This window comes from Orycteropus afer, unplaced genomic scaffold (assembly GCF_000298275.1).
Source record: "Orycteropus afer afer isolate SDZICR_OR568_19922 unplaced genomic scaffold, OryAfe1.0 scaffold00113, whole genome shotgun sequence".
Classification (NCBI taxonomy): Eukaryota; Metazoa; Chordata; class Mammalia; order Tubulidentata; family Orycteropodidae; genus Orycteropus; species Orycteropus afer.
Window position 1 is genome coordinate 4,191,989 of NW_006921700.1, and position 22,045 is coordinate 4,214,033.

Genomic DNA, 22,045 nt, shown 5'->3' on the forward strand with positions numbered 1-22,045 from the left:
CTGATAAAGACTGGCAAAGCCCTGAGACTGTGGCCCTGAGTCACCCTTCAAGCCTGGAACTGAACTCACTCCCTGGCTTAACTAACTCTCAGCCAAACAATAAACAGGGCTATGAACAATACCTACACCAGGGAGATGCACTTCTTTAGAACAATCTATCATAGGCGATCAGAAGGGCAGCATGTGCATAGCGAGAAAGGTAGGGAGGCAGGAATGCACAGGCAAGAAGGACACAGGGAAAGGGTAACCACAGGAAGGAAGTGGGAGGAGAGCTGCTATACTGTGAGGAATGGAACCAGTGTCACAAACCAAAATGCACAGTAACTACTGAATGTAAAATGAATCTGCTCTGCATAATTTCATCCAAATCACAATAAAAAAGTGGAAGAAAGAGAAAAAGGGAGGGAGAGGGTTGTGGGATCGAGAAAGGAAGAAACCTACAAATCTATACCAAAGATGTGGTGAGGCACAGTCCCAGCCAAGGTGTGACTTGTGGGAGGAGGCACTGTGGTCCTGCTTGCACAGCTTTCAGGGCACCCACTACCCATCTATCAGTGTGTCCTACTGTGATAGATTTCGTGTTGCCGTGATGCTGAAAGCTATGCCATGAGTATTTCAAATACTAGCAGGGTCATCCATGGTGGTCAAGTTTCAGCAGAGCTTCTAGGAAGAAAGGGCTAGAAACTTTATTTCTAAAAATTAGCCAATGAAATCTCCATGGATCACAACCGAATGTCGTTTGATGTAGTGCTGGAAGATGAGCTCCCTAGGCTGGAAGTCACTCAAAATACTCAGTGACTATGACAAAGGACTTAAGTATACCAACGACCAGGAAGGTGACGCAGGATGGGCAACATGTCGTTATGTTGTACACAGGTCATCATGAGTTTGAGCCAACCTGATGGCAACTAACAACAACACAACACCGCACTGATCATACTAAGCTGTAACCACTGGGCTTGCCAGACATCCCTCCTCCACACACCTAGCCAAGCAGCAGCCTCAGAGTATCCTCTCCACTTGCTGTTGCCTGAACCATCTCTATTAGGGACATGTATTTCTTCCCTTGTCAAAGATTTCATATTACTTGGTTCCAGAATCAACACCAATAGAAGCAACAATCAAGACATCAGATGAGATATTGCACTGGGCAAATCTGCTGCAAAAGACCTCTTTAAAGTTCTGAAGAGCAAAGATGTCTCTTTGAAGACTAAGGTGTGCCTAACCCAAGCCATGGTATTTTCAATAATCTCATATGCATGTGAGCGCTAGATAATGAATAATAAAGACCAAAGAATAGTTGGTGTTTTTGAGTTGTGGTATTGATGAAGAATGCTGAAAGTACTATGAACTGCCAAAAGAACTAACAAATCTGTCCTGGAAGAAGTGCAACCAGAATGCTTCTTGGAAGAGAGAATGGCCAGACTTCGTCTCACTTACTTTGGTCACGTTGTCAGAAGGGACCATTCCCTGGAGAAGGATATCATGCTGGGTAAAGTGGAGGATGAACAAAAAAGAAGAAGGCCTTCAACGGGATGGATTGACACCATGGCTGCAATTATGGGCTCAGGTATAGCAAGGACTGTGAAGCTGGCAAAGGACCAGGCAGTGTTTTGTTCTGTTGTACATAGAGTCACTATGAGTCACAGCCAACTCAACGACACCTAACAACGTCTCTTTCCTGCTGCTCAAAGCCCCTGGGAGCACTCCCTTCCTTATCTCAAAGGTCTCTCACCTTCCCCCAGGGAGGCTCTTCTCTCAACTTCCTCAATCTGGCTTCTTTCTCCTTGTACACCAGCCACTGTGCACTGTCCCCTGCCTCCTCTTTTCTAGTGTTGCTGTTGGGTGCTGTCGAGTTGATTCCAACTCATAGCAACCCTACAGGACAGAGTAGAACTGACCCATAGACTTTCCTAGGCTGTAATCTTTATGAAGATAGATCACTAGGTCTTTCTCCCACAGAGCAGCTGGTTGGGTTCAAATCACTGACCTTTCAGTTAGCAGCTAAGTGTTTATCCCGTTGAGCCAATAGGGCTCCTCTGTTTACAGTAGTAGCCTGTCCTGAGCCACTGCCTTGAAAAGCTTCAGACACAGAGCTTCCCCAAAACCCATCCATCTGCATGAGGTGATTCTGGAAGTGAGAGAAGAGCCCTGCCTCTCCAAATAGTCTCCTCAGCCCATCCCCTCACACACACACACACACACACACACACACTCATCATGCCACCTGCAAAGACTTTCTTCTTCAATGGAAACCAGCTTACAGCTTTGAGCCTTGTGAACATGCAGGCCCTCTGATGGGGTACAGAGAGTGTCACACATTAAATGTCACCAAAGAGAAAGAGGCAGTGAAGGTGGGACATTTCCATACACAGAATGACAAACAATCATAGCTGTGATAATTTATTTCTTGATATCAGAATCAGAAACAAATAAGGCAGAGAGTTAAAGTTTAATAAATAGGTGAGTCCGAGGATGTTTATTTTATTATCATCTGTGTCCTCTCAGCACACTGAGATGTTCCACAATAAAAAAATCATTAAAGGAGCTCTGGTAAAACGGCAGAATAGGCAGAAAGACTGCATAGACCCTCTTTAACAAAGGAAAGGGGAACCAATTAACACAGATAAAGAAGTTAATCCTGGACCCCTGAGCCTTGAAGGGAAGGATATAGAAGTAGACTAAACTCCAACTAGCAGAAGAATTTGCATGAAAACACCAAAAAGAGACATATGGAGCTGTGGTCTGGCAGTCATAGTGGGAGACTTTAATACACCACTTTCAATGAAAGATAGAACAACTGAAAAGAAACTCAACAAAGATGCAGAAGAGCTAAACAATACAATCCACCAACTTGACCTTATAGACATCTACAGAGCACTACACCCAACAATAGCACAATATACATTCTTTTCCAGTGCACATGGAACATTTTCCATGATAGACTGCAGTATGTTAGGCCATAAAGCAAGCCTTCATAAATTTAAAAACAATGAAATACTGCAAAGCATTTTCTCAGATCATAATGCTATCAAATTAGAAATGTACAATAGGAAGATCAACAGAAGATTCATGCAAAAATTAGTCCTAGTGACTGGTACACCATGCGATCTGCAGCCTATACGACTATGAGACCAGAAGAACTAGATGATGCCCAGCTACCCCTGTCAACCACTCAGAGGGGGATCTATGTAGGAGATCCTGGATAGAGAGGGAGAACAATGTGGAACAAAACTCAAAATCATTTGGGAAAAAAAAGAGGGGGGGACCAGGTTTGATGGTCTGATAGAGCCTGGTGGAACCACTGAGACTATGGCCCCTAGCGGCCCTTCAGGTCTGGAATTGAACCCACACCTGTGGCTTCCAGCCAAACAAAAGACAGGCATAGGAGTTGAACATTTACCTGAGGTAGATACACTCCTTGGAGAGAACAATCATGGGAGAAAGAAGGGCTGTTTATGCACAGGAAGACAGCTCAGGGGGCAGGGATGTATGGAGGGATGGACGCAAGGAAGAGGTGACTGTTGGGAGGAAGAGGGAGGGGAACTGTTGCATTGTGGTGGATTGTGGTCAATGTCATGAGACAAAGTGTATGGGAACTGCTGTATGGAAAGTGAATTTGCTCTGGAAATTTTCACCCAAATCATAATTTAAAAAAAAAGTCATTAAAATGCCTGATCAGTTCTTTGCACCACAGGACGGACAGTATTTTTATGCGCGGACTTAGGGATGGCAGAGATGGAAGACCCTGGACATCAAAGGAGGAAGAGTGAGAGGAACAAGCATAGGGCAAGGGTGCTGAAGGCACTGAAGAGAGACCAGGGCACTCGTCACTGACATCCAAAGTCCCCCCGGGATGTCCCCAACTGCGCAGAGCTTGACGCGTGCTGTTCCCTCTGCCTGGAACCCTCTTCCCCAAATGGACTCACTCTCACCTCCTTCAAATCTTTGCTCAGAGGTCCCTTCCAGGTGAGCCTTTGCTACTTCCTGCCTCATTCACATACATCACCTTCTGGTCCCTGGGTGCCACAGACTTTTAAGCACTTGACTGCTAGCTGGAAGGTTGGCAGCTCAAAACCACCCTGAGGCATGTAGCCTGGCACCAGGCCTGGCAATCTGCTTCCATAAGGTCACAGCCTTGAAAATACTATGGAGCAGCTCGACTCTGCACACATGGGCTTGTCGTGAGTCAGAAGTGACTGGACGATAACTAACAACCACAACAAAATGCTATTCACTGCTTTGTTTGCTGCCTGTCTTTCCTGACAGAAAGTGCACTCTAGGTAGAGGACTGTGCTCGATTCTGCCACAACTTTTCCAAGAGCCTAGAACAGCACCTGAATCAACAAACTGTAACACTAATCCTACTTTATTATGTAGCCAGCTGTAATTGGCAGAAAAAAGAGTAGATGTCTATAATTATACTTTATGCCAGAGACCCCCAGGGTCTATGAGATCAAGCTAAATTAGCAAGCAGGCTACACATTGCGTGCAGACCATAAGTTTAATATGTAAAGGGTGTATAAGATAATACAGTACAAAAACTTACTCTGGTTCTTGTCAGAAGATTATGGTGGATTTTTTCTGTTTTCTAATTATCTGTTTTTTCCAAGGGTTGCTTTTAAACTTAACTAAAATTTTAACCTACTGAAAACAAATGATAACTATCAATCAGATTAAGAAGCGCTCAATCTCATTAAGAAATCAAGTGCAAACTACAATGACAGGAGACTATTTGTCCCAATACACCGGTGATGGTGTGAATCAGGGAATAGGCATTCTGGAGAGCAATTTGGTGATAAACCAAGAAAACCAAACCCACTGCCATCGAGTCCACTCTGACACACAGTGACCCTATAGGACAGAGCAGAATTGCCCCACAGGGTTTCTAAGGCTGTAGATCTTTATGGAAGCAGACTGGTTTTTCTTCCTTCTATGGAGCGGCTCATGGATTTGAACCACCAAACATCTTAGCCACTGCACCACCAGAGCTCTTTAAGTTGGTGACAGCTATTAAAATGAACTTCACTTCTCAACATCCACCCTAATGAAACACATACATATGTACAGAAAGAGCCATGGTCAACAGGACTCGCTGAAGGATCACGTATACCAGGGTACAACTTAGAAATAACCGGAATGCCCTCAATAAGTGAATGGTTAAATAAACTATGGGCTGTCCATACCATGGAGTACCGTGCAGCTGTACAAACCTAGCAGAGTCCCTAGGGCATGTGGTTAGGTGAAAATGTAAGTTATTAGCTAAACTAGTAAAAATGTCTGCCAAGAGCATGATGCTCTTTTTAAGAACTACATGGGATCAAAGTGACAACAGCAACTCCAAAGATTAGATAGGGACCATAGGGGGCAGTGAATTTATGTTAATGGGGAGGAACAACTCAGAAAAGGAGGGTGAGAAAGATTGCACAACTCAAACAATGGGATCAATGCCACTGAATTGTACATTAGATACGGTTAAACTGTGTATGTTTTGCCGTATATATTCTCAACAATAACAACAAAATAAATTTAAAAGTATAGTGAAATACTATAACATGGTTTCTAATGACTGTACTTTTTATGTGCTACAAATTCAATTCCCCTGCCCTTCTGCCTCCCATTACAAAAATCTAAAACAAAACAACTGTGTACTATTAAAGTATGTTATAGAAAAACAATGTGAGTTAGTGAACAACATAGTCACTGACTATGATATATAAGTTTGAAATAATGTTAAGAAGGCTGGCGGTTCAAACCCACCAGCCACTTCTTGGAAGGAAGATAGGGCAATCTACTTCCGTAGTGATACTGCCTCAGAAACCCAAGGAGGGGTCGCTATGAGTTTGGTCTGACTCGAGGGCACATAACAACAACAACATAAGCCATATATACATCTATAAATGCATTAAAAAAAACAGTGAGGAAGTTAATTCACCAACCTGATGGGAAGTAGAGGCCAGGCAGGGCAATGAGGTTACAGCTAAGGGTGACTGTATTGTTAATATTTGAATTCTAATGTACAATGAGAATATATTCCTACAGTAGTTGTATAATGAATAATAAATTATGTTTTTAAAATAAGGGGAAAGGTAAAATGCATCCCCCATACTTGACCACCCCACAGTCCTCCTGAAAACTCACTTCTTCTGTTAAAGCTTTCATAGGTGGTCCGCCATTGAGAGCTTCCTCCTAGGAGCAAAGATAGCAGGGAAAATGTATTTGAAAGGCAGGAGGAAGTGATGCAATGGGAAAAAAAGGCAGTGAGGGAACAGTGGGCAGGGAATGCAGAATGAGAGGCAAAATATGAAGGAAAAGAGAAGGAAAACCACATTAGAAGGAGACATCAGCCCACCCTGAACACTCTCAACCCTTGGTGTGTCTGTAAGGTTGGGTCTGTCCTGATAGGTCACTTTGCATTTTAGACTAAACCCAGGACTTCCAAGTGCCTGACAGCAGCAAAAAGGATGGTCGAAGTTAACTTTGTCCTCATTGGTCCTTAATTTGACTGCTAACAAGAATTTACCAGAAAATATGCCTTCATTAAATACGCTTCACAATGTCCTTATATTCTATCCTTCTGAGAGACTGCAGTAGGGGGCAGCTGGCCACAGAGCAGGGAGAAGGGAGAGGGACATACCTCCACTGTGTCCTCAACTCTAACAATGGAATCACATGAGGGACTTACAAGAATGCCAATGCCCAGGCCCCATCCCGTCCAAATGAATCTGTGCAGTACAGCCCATACAGCATTAGTTTTCAGAGCCACCCCCGCCCCGCCAGGGATTCAAATGTGCAGCCAGAATTGCAAACACTGCTTTACAGCCTTCTTATGATCCACTAGATCATTGATATCACTAGATCCACTGACACCTGAGGCCAAACATATGTCCACTTACAGCATTCCAATCTCTTCTGCAAAACATTAAGGGCCAATGAGACTTGGAGTCCCCATTCTCTTTCCAAAGAGTATGTTAGTATGTGTGCGCACACTACCCAACACCCTGTCAGTCACAGCCATGTGCAGCAGGGAATCAGAAGAAGATGGAGTGAAGGTGAGATGTCAGAGTCCAGCTCAGCAACCACAGAAAAGTGTGGCTGGGCCATTTTTGGTCTCCGTGCCTCAGTCTTACTTTCTGCAGAAAAGGGCTATAAACACCTCTGCCTCCCGAGAAAAGAGTGAGAACAACTTTCAGGAAATGTCTTTGGAGACTCAGAATCCATTGGCAGGCAAGCACTCCTGAAGTGTAGGGGAGTGCATAATTAAATAAAATCTTTTAAATATGATATCCTGGAAGTTCTAGAAGATTTTAAATACAAATATTCTTGTCTATGCATCTAAGAAACAGGAAGTACCATCCATCCATCCACCATCCCCCTCCCCCCCATCCATCCATCCATCCATAATCCATCCTTCTGGTTGTTGCAGGGGGAGGGGCAGGGGAGACCACTACTATGTAACCATCCTGAAGGATAGTCTTCCTGCATGTCTACACTCAGGTGCCAAACAATGACCTCATCAACGGAAGAGCAATGTTTTTCTCCACTCCCTCAGGTTTTCTCAAGGTTTCCAAGATTCCTAACAATTTTCCTTTCCCAGAAACATCAAAACAACACCACAGATATGCAGACAGGGACATTCTCTGAGATTTTTATTTTGGCTTCCATTTAAAAAGGCAAATTAAATAAAAACAGAAATATTTCCCACAAAGTTGTGTCAATAAAGATTGGGTTTTTGTTTGTTTTTTTTTTTTTAAAAAGAAGTGCCTTATTTAGACACGTCTAACCACTGGCCTTGCTTGGGGTGGGCTATAGCTGCCCTCTTCTCTGGAGTCTGTCTCCCATGTGTGTTTGTGTGTGTGTCAGGGGCGGGGGGGAGGTTAGAAGCAGGACTTAAAAACCCTGCCTCTGTCAGCAGTCTGTAGGTGGGCCATGGATTCCCGCCATATGTTTGGGCTCTTCCAGGGAACTTCAGAGAATGCAAAATCTACGGAATGCATCCAAATGTTACAAGTGGTAGTGTTTTCCACACTCTCCCTCACTGTAAGAAGCAGGGAATCCCTAGAACCTTGCCTCAGCTGGCCACCCAGCTGTAAGCGTCCAGCATGTCCACCCAAGCCATCTTTGGGCAGAAGCCAGAGGGCAGGGTCCAGGCTGAGGACGCCTCTCTGCCTCCTCAACCTCTTGGAGCTCAGCAAAGCCCACAAGGAGAGTGGAAGGCCCTCCCTGATGTCTGTTTTGGAACAGGAATTATCACCATGAACAAAGCATCTTCTGGGGTGAAGTGTCCCAGCTCCTTTGGACCCTCTTTTATAACAGGGACTTTCATCTGTAGGAGCCTTTGAAGGACTCCCTGGTGGAAACACCTGGATTCTACACAGTGGGGTAAGTACACAAGCCATGTGCCTGTCCACCTGGCAGGGGGCTGGAGCAATCAGCCTAGGATGCCACAGGTGACTGCGAGAGTTGGATCACTTAGTCCGGCCCCTTCCTGCCTGAGCAGAGACAACTCAACAAGTTTAACGTGCCTCAGAATTTTCCAATTCAGACTGACCACACCCCTCACGCCAAGTCCTGATATTGTTAACTACGTAATAGAGAAAGGAGCTCAGGTGGTGCGGTGCCTAAGGTATTAGGCTGCCAACCAGGAGGTTGGTGGTTCAAACCCACTAGCTGCTCCATGGGAGGAAGATAGGGCAATCTACTTCCATAAAGATTTACTGCCTTGAAAACCCAATGATGGAACTGACTGAATGGCAGTGGGTGTTATGATAAGGATAGTTTAAATCAAGAAACGAAGTTATGCAAATAAAATAGCATGTCATCAGAGGAGAGGCCTACAACCCTCCTCCTTGAAGTCATGGGAGAACCTCATGGTCCCCTTCCTCCCTACCCCTAATTCCTTGAAGCCTTTTCTACTGGATCATTGCCACCTTCTCCAACACTCTCTCTTGGTGTTTTCAATATTCACTAAGATATCCTGTTTTTCCTCCTGTTTCACTGATAGATCCTGCCTAGTCTTTGCTGGTTCCTCCACACATCCCTTCTTTCTAAATGTTAGAAGACCCCAGGGCTCAGCCCTTGGACTTCCGGTCTACACCACTCCCCAGCACCTCTCTGACTAATTGCCTCTAGCTCGCTCGCTCTCTCTGCTCCAAACACACCGGCCCCTTTGCTGTGGCCAGAACAATCTCCACCTCAGGCCTTTGCAGAGGCTGCTCCCTCCAACCAGGATGCTTCTCCTCCATATATCTGCATGGCTCACCTCCTCACCTCCTTCTCTGGCCACCTAACTTCAAGTTGCAGTCCCTTTCCGCCCCATTCTGTCTTCTTGCTTTATTTCTCTCCATGGCACTTATCACTCATCACTGGAACCTAAGTTCCACAAAGGCAGAAAGTTTTGTCTGTCTTCTTTGCTGTTGGATAGCCTATCCTAGAACAGAACTGGACACTGGGTTGGTGCTCAGCATTGTTGAAGATAGGTGCTGTCGAGTCAGTTCTGACTCATAACCCTGTGCCCAACAGAACAAAGCACTGCCCAGTCCTGAACCTTCCTCACAAAGTAATGCTACGCTTGACTCATCCTTGTAGTCACTGTGTCAGTCTGTGTCACTGAGGGTCTTCCTCTTTCTCACTGGCCCTCTACTTTGCCAAGTATGAGGTCCTTCTCCAGGGACTAGTTCCTCCTGATAACATGCCCAAAGTATGTGAGACAAAGTCTCACCATCCTTGCTTCTTAAGGAGCATTTTGGTTGTAATTTCTTGCAAGGCAGATGTTTGTTCTTCCAGCAGTCCATGAAGTATTTCATATTCTTCACTAATACCTTAATTTCTTTCTTCTTTTATTGTGATTTGGGTGAAAGTTTACAGAGCAAATTCACCTTCCACACAGCAGCTTATATACACTTTGTCTCATGACACTGACCACAATTTACCACAATGCAACAGCTCCCCTTCCACTTCCTGCCCATAGTTACCTCTTCCCTGTGTCCTTCCCTCCATATAATCCTGCCCCCTGAGCTATGTCCCTGTCCATACACAGCCCTTCTATTCTCCCATGAGCGTTCTCTCCAAGGAGTATATCTACCTAGTGTAAATGTTCACCTCATATGCCTGTCTTTTGTTTGGCTAGAAGCCACAGGAGTGTGTTCAATTCCAGACCTGAAGGGCAGCTCAGGGCCATAGTCTCAGTGGTTCCATCAGGCTCTATCAGACCAGCAAACCTGGTCCCCCCACACACACACTCTTTTCTTTCTTTTTTTTTTTTAATGATTTTGAGTTTTGTTCCACATTGTTCTCCTTCTCTATTCAGGATTTCCTACAGAGATTTCCCTCGGAGTGGTTGACAGTGGTAGCTGGGCACCATCTAGTTCTTCTGGTCTCATATAGTCATATAGCTGAGGATCATATGGTGTATCAGTTGCTTGGACTAATTGTTTCCATGAATCTTTGGTTTTCTTCATCCTTCTCTGCTTTGGACAAGGAGAGACCCATCGCTGCATCTAGATGGCCACTTCAAGCTTTTAAGATCCCAGTCGCTACTCACCAAAGTAAGATGTGAAACAATGTTTTATGACCAATACCTTAAAGGCATCAATTCTTGGTAGTCTTCCTTATTCATTGTAAAGCTTTTGCACGTATATGTTGTTGTTGTTCTTGTCCTTGTTGTTGTTAGGCACCATTCAGTCAGCTCCAACTCATAACGGTCTTATGTACAGAAAGAAACACCACCCGGTCCTGTGTCAGCCTCACAATCTTTGCTATACCTGAGCCCATCATTGCAGCCCATATGTCAATCCATCCCATTGAGCATTCTCTCCTTTTTTGCTGACCCTCCACTTTACCAAGCATGCTATTCTTCTCCAGGGAATGGTCCCTTCTGACAACATGACCAGAGTAAGTGAAACAAAGTCTGGCCATTCTCACTTGCAAGGAGCATTCTTACTGCACTTCTTCCAGACAGATTTGTTCATTCTTTTGGCAGTCCATGGTACTTTCACTATTCTTTGCCAACACCACAACTCCCAAGCATCAACTCTTTGGTCTTCCTTGTTCACTGCCTATCTCTCACACACATATGAAATGAATGAAAATACCATGGCTAGGGTTAGGCACACCTTACATTTCAAGGAGACATCTTTGCTCTTCAGCACTTGAAAGAGGTCTTTTGCAGCAGATTTGCCCAGTGCAATATGTCATCTGATATCTTGACTGCTGCTTCCATTGGTGTTGATTGTGGAACCAAGTAATATAAAAATCTTTAACAACTTCAATCTTTTTTCCATTTATTGTGATGCTGCTTATTGGTCCAGTTGTGAGGATTTTTGTTTTCTTTATGTTGAGATGTAATCCATACTGCAGACTTAAGTCTTTAACCTTCATCAGTAAGTGCTTCAAGTCATCCTCACTTTCAGCAAGCAAAGTTGTGTCATCTGCCTATTGCAGGTTGTTAAAAGAGTCTTCCTCCAATCCTGATGCCACATTCTCCTTCATAAAGTTCAGCTTCTTGGATTATATGTTCAGCATACAGATTGAATAAGTATGGTGAAAGGATACAACCCTGACACACTCCCTTCCTGATTTTAAACCATGTAGTATGCCCTTGTTCTGTTCAAAGACAGTCTCCTGGTCTACGTACAAGTTCCTGGCGAGCACAATCCAGTGTTCTGGAATTTCCATTTTTCTCAACGTTATCCATAATTTGTTATGATTCACACAATGAAATGCTTTGCACAGTCAATAACACACAAGTAAACATCTTGTCTGTCAGTTTATCATACTCTGGTGGCTTGTGTGTTGCTATGAGGCTGGAGTCTATACCACCGGTATTTCAAATACGAAAAGAGTCACCCATGGTGGACAGGTTTCAGCGAACCTTCCAGACTAAGACAGACTCAGAAGAAGGAAGGGATCATTCACTTCTCAAAGAGCTGGCCAGTGAAAACCTTATGAATAGCAGTGAAACACTGTCTGATATATTACTGGAAAACTTTATGAATAGCCCTGAAACATTATCCAATATAGTGCCAGAAGATGAACCCCTCAGGTCAGAAGGCACTGAAAGTACAACTGGGGAAGAGCTGCCTCCTCAGAGTAGAGCCAACCTTAACGATGTGGATGGAGTAAAGCTTTTGGGACCTCCATTTGCTGATGTGGCATGACTCAAAATAGGAAGAAACAGCTGCAAACATCCATTAATAATCAGAACATGGAATGTATGAAGTATGAATCTAGGAAAATTGGAAGTTGTAAAAAATGAAATGGAACATATAAAGATCGGTATCCTAGGCATGCATATGAGGTGATTGAAAACATCATGGCTTGGGTTAGGCACACCTGAGTCGTCAAAGTGACATCTTTGCTCTTTAACACTGTAAAGAGGTCCTTTGCAGCAGAAATGACCAATGCAATACATCATTTGTTTTCTTGACTGCTGCTTCCATAGGCGTTAATTGTGGGTCCAAGTAAAATGAAATAATTGACAACATCAATACTGTTTTCTTTTATTATGATGTTGCTTCTTGGTCCAGTTGTGAGGATTTTTGTTTTCTTTACATTGATGTGTAATCCATACTAAAGCTGTAGTCTCTGATTCATCAGTTAAGTGCTTCAAGTCTCATTCACTTTCAGCAAGCAAGGTTGTGTGATTTGCATATCATAGGTTCTTAATGAGTCTTCCTCCAATCTTGATGCTGCATTCTTCTTCATGTAATCCAGTTTCCTGGATTACTTGCTCAGCATACAGATTGAATAAGTGTAGTGAAACGATACAAGCCTGACACAAACTTTCCTGATTTTAAACCATCCCCTTGTTCTGTTCAAACAACTGCCACTTGGTTTATATACAGGTTCTTTATGAGCACAGTTAAATGTATTGGAATTCCTAGGTGCTCTGGTGGCATAGTGCCCATGGCATTTGACTGCTAACCAGAAGGCTGATGGTTCAAAGCCACCAGCCACTCCTAGGAAAGAAGACTGGGCAATCTACTTTCACAAAGATTTACAGCCTTGGAAACCCAATGGGTTCACTATGAGTCAAATTTGACTCAATGGCAGTGAGTTTGGTTTTGTTTCTGGTTTATTCTTCTCAGTATCCATGCAGTCGAGTGCATTTACATACTCTATAAAACACAGGTAAACATCTTTCTGGCATTCTCTACTTTCATCCAAGATCCATCAGACATTAGCAATGACATCCCTCATTCCATGGCCTCTTCTGAATCTGGCTAGAATTTCTGGCAGTTCCCTCCTGATGCAATGCTACAACCACTTTGAATAATTTTCAGCCAACTTTGAGTGTGCTATGAATGGTATTGTTCAATGATCTCTGCATTCTGTTGGATCACCTTTCTTTGAAGTGGACACAGATAGGGATCTCTTCCATATCTGTGTCTTCACAGATATGGATCTCTTCCATATCTGTGTCTTCCAAATTTTTTAGCATAGATGAGTGAGCACTTCCAGCATTACATCCATTTGTTGAAGCACCTCCATTGTAGTCTGTTGATTCCTGGAGCCTTGTTTTTCCCCAATGTCTTCAGTGCAGCTTAGACTTCTTCCTTCATTACCATCAGTTCTTGACCATATGCTAACTCCTGGAAATGGCTGAATGCTGATAAACTCTTTTTGGCACAGTGAAGGTATGTATTCCTTCTATCTTCTTTTGATGCTTCTTGTGTCATTCTATATTCTGCCCGTAGAATCTTTCAATATTGCTACTCAAAGCCTGAATTTTTCTTTCATTTCTTTTGGCTTGAGAAATGCCAAGCATGTTCTTCCCTTTTTTGTTTTTGCACCTTGCATTATACTTTATCTTCTTTAGCCACTCTTTGAAATCTTAGTTCAGCTATTTTACTCCATCATTTTTTTCCTTTCACTTCAGCTACTTTGCATTCAAGAGTAAGTTTCAGAGTCCCTTCTGACAAAGAGTAAGTTTCAGAGTCTCTTCCGACATTCATTTTGGTGTTTTCTTTCTTTTCTGTCTTTTTAATGACCTTTTGCTTTCTTCATGTTCTTGTTGTCTGGTCTTTGGTCATTAGTGTTTCTTACATCAAATCTATTCTTCAGATAAACTCTAAATTCAGGTGGGATATACTCGAGTTTTTACTTTGGCTCTCATGGACTCAGTTTTCTTCAGCTTCCTTTTGAACTTGAATAAGTGCAACTGATGGCCTGTTCCACGGTCAGCCCCTGACCTTATTCTGACTGATGATACTGATGTTCTTCATTCATATCTTTCCATAGATACAGTCAATTTGATTCCTGTGTATTCTATCCGGCGAAGTCTGTGTGTATAGGCACCATTTAAGCTGAAAAAGGTGGTTGCAATGAGTAAGTAGTTGGTTTTGCAAAATTCTGTCATGTGATCTCCAGGGTAGTTTCTATCACCAAGGCCACATATTCCAATACTGATTCTCTTTTGTTTTCAACTTTTGCTTTCCAATCACCAGTAGTTATCAATGCATCTTGATTGCACATTTGATGAATTTCAGACTGCAGAACTTGTTAAAAATCTTCAATTTCTTCATCTTTGGCATTAGCAGTTGATGAACAAATTTGAGTAACAGTCATATTAGCTGGTCTTCCTTGTAGGCATATAGATATTATCCTATCACTGACAGCACTGTACTTTAGGATAGATCTTGAAATGTTCTTTTTGATGATTAATGTAACACTGTTCCTCTTCAATTTGTCATTCCTAGCATAGTAGACCATGTGATTGTCTTATTCAAAATGGCCAATACCAGTCCATTTCAGCTTACTAATGTCTAGGATACTGATCTTTATGTGTTACATTTCATTTTTGACAACTTCCAATTTCCCTAGATTCATACTTCATACCATGTTCTGATGATTAATGAATGTTTGTGGTTGTTTTTTTTTTTTTTTCTAATTCTGAGTCATGCCACACTTGCAAATGAAAGTCTTGAAAGCTTTACTTCATCCATGTCCATGTCATTAAGGCCGACTCTACTTTGAGGAGGCAGCTCCTCCCCAGTCATTTTTCAAGTGCCTTCCAACCTGAGGGGTTCATCTTCCACACGCCATCAGACAATGTTTTACTGCTATACATAAGGTTTTCACTGGCCAATTTTGGGGGAAGGAGATCACCAAGCCCCTCTTCCTAGTCCGTCTTAGTCTGGAAGTTCCACTGGAACCTGTGCACTATGGATGACCCTGCTGGCATTTGAAACACCAGTGGCTAGCTTCCAGCATCACTGCAAGCCACCACAGTACGACAAACTGACAGATGAGTGGTGTGGTGTTCGATACACCCTTGTAAACAGAATAATAGATAAATTACAGGTTTACATTCATTGTGATTTTAGTTTTTCAAGGACACTAAGGAAATCATCATAGTTATTTCCATTTTTCCCTCAAGGCTGATTTTCTCCCCTCTACCCTACAATGAAGGCACTCCGGTGGTACAGTGTCTAAGACACTTGACTGCTAACCAGAAGACTGGAGGTTCAAACCCACTAGCCACTCTGTGGAAGGAAGGGACAATCTACTTCTATAAAGATTTACCACCTTGGAAACCCAATGGGATCACTATGAGTTGGAATCAACTTGATGACAGTGAGTTGGTTTGATTTTGATTTACCCTGCAATGGGAATAGGGTATGGGGCCTCTGTGGCTTCAGAATCCCCTGGTTGGCTCCTGGTCCTAGTCTAGAAAAGCCGCAGGTTCCTTCTGGCTTTCTAAAGAGCTGGAGGACCTTCTTCCCATCCAGTGAGCAAGCTAGGCAGTTTCGTCTGGCTTTTGTCCAAAGCAACATACCCAAGTGGCTCACTTTCTACTTGTCAAGAGGAGTCCCTCGCTTGAGGTGGGACGGAGAGTATAAGAGGCCAACACTTGTGACCTGACTAAACAAGGAAGGTGTTCCCTTGTGAGGAAACATCCTGTTTTTCTGTAGTTGTTGGACCTCTTATCTCCTCTGACCTCTCAACATTCCTGAAGTGCCATTCACCAGATAAGCTTAACAAGCCTCAGGGGCATGAGAGGTTTCCCCAAGGTCACATAGGCACACATATGGTTCTGCCCTTGACAACTTCATACTCTATGTGGGAGAACGCAAGACTTCCAAATCTTGGCCCATAATCTTCAGAAGGGTCTACCTTCATCCAAGGCCAGTGCTGCCACAGACTGACCCAGGAGGTGGTGGTATGGTGAGACCTATTCAAGATTTGGGCCAGAATGTCTGTCGTCTAACTATGTCCAGAATACCGACCCCTGGGGGAGCTGCCTGAAAGTCTCATTGCTTCAGGGGCCAACAACTGCCGGTACCTGAAGACGGAATAGTCACAAGTTTCAGCCTTTAAATCATGTGCATTACGGATAAACTCAGGCTCTCTTCTGGAGCATAAGCTGGTTGAGAACAGGGAATAATGTCTAGCACATAGTTGTTGCGGTTCTTAGATTCCACTGAATCAGCCCCCAACTCGTAGCAGCAACCCATGCACAATGGGATTGGATTATTGTCATTCTATATGGTTTTCATTGGCTGATTTCTCGAAACTAGATAGCCAGGCCTTTGTTTCTAGTCTATCTTACTCTGGAAGACATGCTGAAACCTATCCAGCTACCTAGCAACATACAAGCCTCCACTGGTGCTTAATAAATATACAATCAATGAATTTCGTGAGTCTGGCTGGGGGCCCACGGGGGTAGGAAGGAGGATACAGTGGCCAGAGGGGCTAAATGCATACAATTAGGGATGCTTCCTGCTTAGATCCTAAAGCCTCACTATGGGATTCTGGGTGCTCTGCTCGGTGGCCTATCTACACCTTGGCGATCTAGGGCCAGATGATCAGAAGCACCTGGAATCAGGACCCCTGTCTCACCTCTGAGTACGCCAAGGTACCATGCCTGCCCTGGCCCCTCTCCCACTCCTCAGGCCAGGTCTCACCTGGGAGATGTGGGACTGCGTCTTCTCGCTTTCGCCGTCACCCTCCGTCTTGTCAGCCAGCAGCCCCTGCACCTGGTACTCAAGTACGTAGCTGTCGATGAAGCGCTCTAGCTCCTCAATCTCCTGGGAGCGGCTGCTCCCAGCCTCAGAGGAAGCTGATGCTGCCGAGGAGTTTTCCATCATTCCAGCTCAGGGGCCTGGGATGGGGCTGGTGGAGAAGAACAAACAGGCTCCGTGAGACTCCGCTGGGGGTGAGGACAAGGCCTCCCATTTGTGAACTACTTCCCGTCTCTGGAAGCAGTTTTACACCCATCATGGCAGTGTGTTCTCCCAGCAACCATGAGAAGAAGGTAAGACACCAGTGCATCCTTAGTGTAAAGAATATCCCCAAATTCCCACTGTGTGGGGAGGGAAATAGGCCCAGAGAAGGCAGGTACCACAACGTGCCTAGGTGACCAACACAGTAACGTGTGGCAGTGTTAGGCACTATAAGGTCTACTAAGATCGGGAGATGATTTGGGGGGCTTCTGATCCAATCACATGAACCCTTTAAATCTAGGATGAGAGGTCAGAGTTGGAGGAAGTTGGAGATTTGAAGCATGAGAAAGAATCAGTGTGATATTGCTGGCATGGAGATGGAGGGGCCCCTGTGGCAAGGCATGTGGGCAGCCTGTAGGAGTTAAAAGCAATCCCTCATCAACAACCAAAAGGAAACAAGACTCTCAGTCCTACAACTGCTAGAAAGTAAATTCTGCCAAGAACCTATGAGTTTAGAAGTAGATTTCCTCCCAGAGGTTCCAGATAAGAATTCGGTCTGGCCAACACCTTGATTTCAGCCGTGATAGACCATGCAAGATGTGTGACATACAGAACTGTGAGAAGACATAAGGTATCATTTTAAGTCACCTGGTTTGTGATAATGTGTATTTTGGTTACCTAGTGCTGCTCTGACAAGAATATACCATAAATGGGATGGCCTTAACAAACAGGAGTTTATTCTCTTATAATTTGAAGGCTTTAAGTTCAAGTTCAAAGTGCCAGGCTCTAGAGGCTGGGTGAAAGCCCCTCAGCCTTGGGGTTCAGCTCTGCCTCCAGCTCCCAGCCCACTGAAGCTAGAGGCTTTTCTCCACTCAGACAGCTGCTAGCTGCTGAGGCTGCCAAGCCCAAGGTTGACAAGTAAAAAGGCACAGTCCCAATGTTACCAAAGTACACGGCAAGCCATTAATTCAAGTCCATTTTAAGTTCCCAGGTCGGCAGAACATGACAGGCTGCTGAACAATGATGGCACGGCTACATGCAGGGTCCAAGTGTGCCATAAGCTAGAGATTATCCCCAAGGCTTCTCCTTATATACAGGAAACAGACCACATCCCAAAGGCAGCTACTCAGCTGTTTGTGGTAGATCCCACCATGGAGTTGATTGCCAGTCTCATCACGGGGAATAACTACCACCAGCTGCCCAGCCACTCAACCAGGCCCAGCCAAGCTGACACACAAATTGAACGACCACAACGTGCTGCACAGCACTAGAAAACTAACACGTATGCTCTTTCCTGTCTCTGGGCTCTTGCTCACTCTGTGCCCCTCACCCACAAGACACCTTCCCTTGCCCTCCACCTACCAAATCTAGAGGTGCTTACACTCCCAAATGCTAGAACTGTGCCTTACAAGCCATCAGGCAACTAATCCAATCCCCGGGTCTAATGGTGGGCTAATAGGCAAAGGGGAGTCCTGAGGTAATGTAAATGGTTAACGTGCTCAAGCTACAACCAAGAAACACCTTGTGGGAGAGGCCTAGTGATTGACATCTGAAAAATGAGCCACTGTGGACACCGTTTTATTCTCACACACCGTACTGTTGCCACTGAGTCGATTCTGACTCATAGCAACGCTACAGAACACAGCAGAACTGCCCCATAGGATTTCCAAGGCTGAAATCTTTGCGGAGAAGGATATCATGCTTGGTAAAGTGGAGGGTCAATGAAAGAGGGGAAGGCCCTCAACAAGATGGATTGACATGGTGGCTGTAATGATGGGTTCAGATATAGTAGGGATCGTGAGATTGGCACAGGACCAGGCAGTGTTTCGTTCTGTTATACACAGGGTCGCTATGAGTCAGAGACGACTTGACAGCATGTAACAACAACAGTCTTTATGGAAGCATGTTGCCACATCTTTTTCCCATGGAGCTGTTGGTGGGTACGAACTGCTGACCTTTTGGTTAGTAGCCAAGTGCTTAACCACTGTGCCACCAGGGCCCCTATATATGGGATTGCAATGCGTTGGTGCCAACTAGCTGGCTACTGTTTAACAGGCAAAAGATTCCCCAGTGTTGGCCTATGGATAGGAATACTGTGACTTCTACTAGTAATATGAACCACTCAGGTTTACTGAACTCTTATCATGTGCCAAGCATCCTTCTTAGCCCTTGATATGCCTTAACCTACTAAACCTTTACAATTGTTGTTGTTGTTATATGCCGTGGAGTTGGCCCCGACTCATAGTGACCCCTCCTTGGGTTTCCGAGGCAGTATTACTATGGAAGTAGACTGCCCCATCTTCCTTCCGAGGAGTGGCTGGTGGGTTTGAATCTCCAGCCTTCTGGTTAGTAGTCAAGTGCCTTAGGCACTACGTCACCAGAGCTCCCAAACCTTTACAACAGCCCTATGAAATAGGTGTGATTATATTACTTAGAAGGAAAAACAGAGGTTCAGAGAAGTTAAGTAACTTGCCTAAGTTCACACAGCAGAGCTCTAGGCTTGCATGATTCCAGCTATCACTTCATCTATCCTCTACTGCCTCTTTTTCAGTCCCACCCCTGGCAGTCTTTCCTACTTAGGCCCCCAGGGCAACTCTCCAGCCCCAGGTTCTCCACTGCACTTCCAAGAGCAGTTCTCTGTCAGTGTTGTGTGTGCCAGCATTCCAAATAGGCTAGGAGCTCTGAGGGCTGGGCCCCATGCCTGTGCCTAGCTCAGTGCTGGGCCCTGGGCAGGCAGCTTCAGCTAGATGGGACTGATGAGGACAGTCCAGGGAGGGCTGAAAGCAGTCGCCTGCAGGCAAAGTCAGCACCCAGAGCTGCGCCCAGTATTCCTCGAAGACTTAAGATCTTATCAAGGGTTCCTGGCACACTTGGCAGGTGCAGTCACAGGACTGGGTTTTGCAGGAACTCGACCCAGAGCAGTTTCCAGGAGGACTGAATGCCTCACTCTGCCTCTGCCCCACTCTGTCAGGGCTCCCTTGGGGGGGCCACACAGTGGTCCTGGAGGGAGCCTGGGCAGAACAGTCACCTCCAATTCACACTAGTGCACCAGGAAGAGGGAGACATACTGAGACCCACTCCAACTCAAAGGGACACTGGCTACATGTCTTGGACGTCTCTTGTGTCCTCACACCCTCTCAGCCCACCACCTCCTCCACTGGTTGCCGCCCTATCAGATCCACGCAGTGTAACCTGACAGCACTTCACCTCAGCTGCCCTGAGTGCCTCTGCCCAGGGCTCCTCTGACACATACGGTGAAACATACCCACCTGGCACTGAGGTCCTGCACCTGAAAGTGGGAGGAGTTAATATCCCATGGAGCAACCCTTGAGAATGGACTGACTCAGTTGCTAACCAAAAGGTTGGAGGTTGGAGGCACCTTGCAAGAGAGGCCTGGTGATGGACTCCTGAAAAGTCAGCCATTGAGAATCCCTTGGAGCTCAGCTCTACTCTGATACACGAGCGGCTGCCATGAGAGTCGATTCCATGGCAATGAGTTTTGGTCTCTCAGGTCACAACTCTGAGGCACATTCTACATGGTCCCTCAGTGGGTCCCAGAGATGGAGCCTTAGGGGCCGGCAGTGATGACCAGACCCAGAACACCCCCTCCCCGGGTTTTGCGCCTCTCCAGTTTTCCTCTCCTGGACCTCCAGTTCCTGGAACACTTCCCAAATAAACTCCCTTCACACAAGCCCTGACTTGGGCTCTGCTGTCAGAGAGGCAACCAGGCTGCCACACCACTTGTACATTCCAGAAGGAGTCCCACTCAGAGAACTGAGAGCCCTCTCCTGCAGCAGGTGGGGAAGATTCAGTCAGGGCAGGAGGGGGGAGGAGGGAGGCAGCCCTCACCTACTCCCTGTCCATCACCACAGCCACAAGGCAGGCAGCCAGGGCTCCCTCAGCCACCTCTGGCCCCATTTTAAGAAGTGTGAGGAGCAGAGTGGAACTCCCTGGCTGTGGAGACAGAGGGAATAGGAAGCTTTCCTCAGGGCATTTCACCTCCTTCCCATCTGCACCTTTGGGTGTCTACGCCTGGGCTCAGTTTCTCATTCACAGAAAGATCTGGAGGGAAATCCCCCAAAGCCCCAGCTGGGCTGGCTGCTGGCTAAGCACAGCGAGCAGGAGGAGAGTTGCTCACGTTTTAATGAAAGTGAAGGAGGAGGGGACTGGGGGAGAAGAATGTGAATGGAAGAGAAGAGAGCATTCAGCAGCGGCGGCAGGACACACAGTAAGGTGCACGCGCGGGGGCGCAGAGCAGCGCACAGCAAGGCCTCTCTCCCAGGGCCGCCCCTCCGCCGCCTCCTCTGCCTGCAGGGTGATGGATGAGGAGGAACAAAAAGACAAGACGGCAGGTGGAAGGAAATCGCTGAGGCCGTACTTCGCTGTAAAGGGCACCAAAAAGGCGGGCAGTTCCCCAGCCTGCAGGCGGCAAGGCTTAAATGGCACTGGTCTATGGCAGGTCACCGAGGAGCCAGGCCCCAGGACTGAGCCGGGAAAACGCCTTTGCCTCTGCAAAGAGGACATTCAGCTGGGCACAGCAACCCAGACTCCATTTATCACTGTCTGTGGAAAAGGAACTAGCCCTGGTGGCGCAGTGGTTAAAGCGCTCTGCTGCACCCAGCCACTCCACGGGAGAAAGATGAGACAATCCGCTCCACAAAGATTTGCAGAGTTGGAAAGCCTAGTGGGCAGTTCTACTCTGTCCATAAGATGGGACTCCTGCAGTTGTTTGGTTAAGGGAAAAGGGAGGGAGTTCCTGGGTGGTGTTAACCAAAAGGTTAGAGGCTTGAGTCCACCCAGAGGAGGCACGGGAGAAAGGCTTCGTGGTCCACTTCTGAAAAATCAGTTCTATCCTGACACACATGAGGCCGCCATGCCTC

The 22,045-nt window shown here is 45.6% G+C and overlaps 1 protein-coding gene across 1 annotated transcript in view; it reads right to left on the bottom strand.

The window, feature by feature from the left end:
• Window positions 1-17,087, bottom strand: part of CTIF (cap binding complex dependent translation initiation factor) — a 303,014-nt gene extending 285,927 nt beyond the window's left edge. The window contains exon 1 of the mRNA XM_007943827.2: window positions 16,908-17,087. Coding sequence (XP_007942018.2) covers window positions 16,908-17,087 — 180 coding nt within the window. The remainder of the gene's footprint in view (window positions 1-16,907) is intronic.
• Window positions 17,088-22,045: the final 4,958 nt, after the last annotated feature.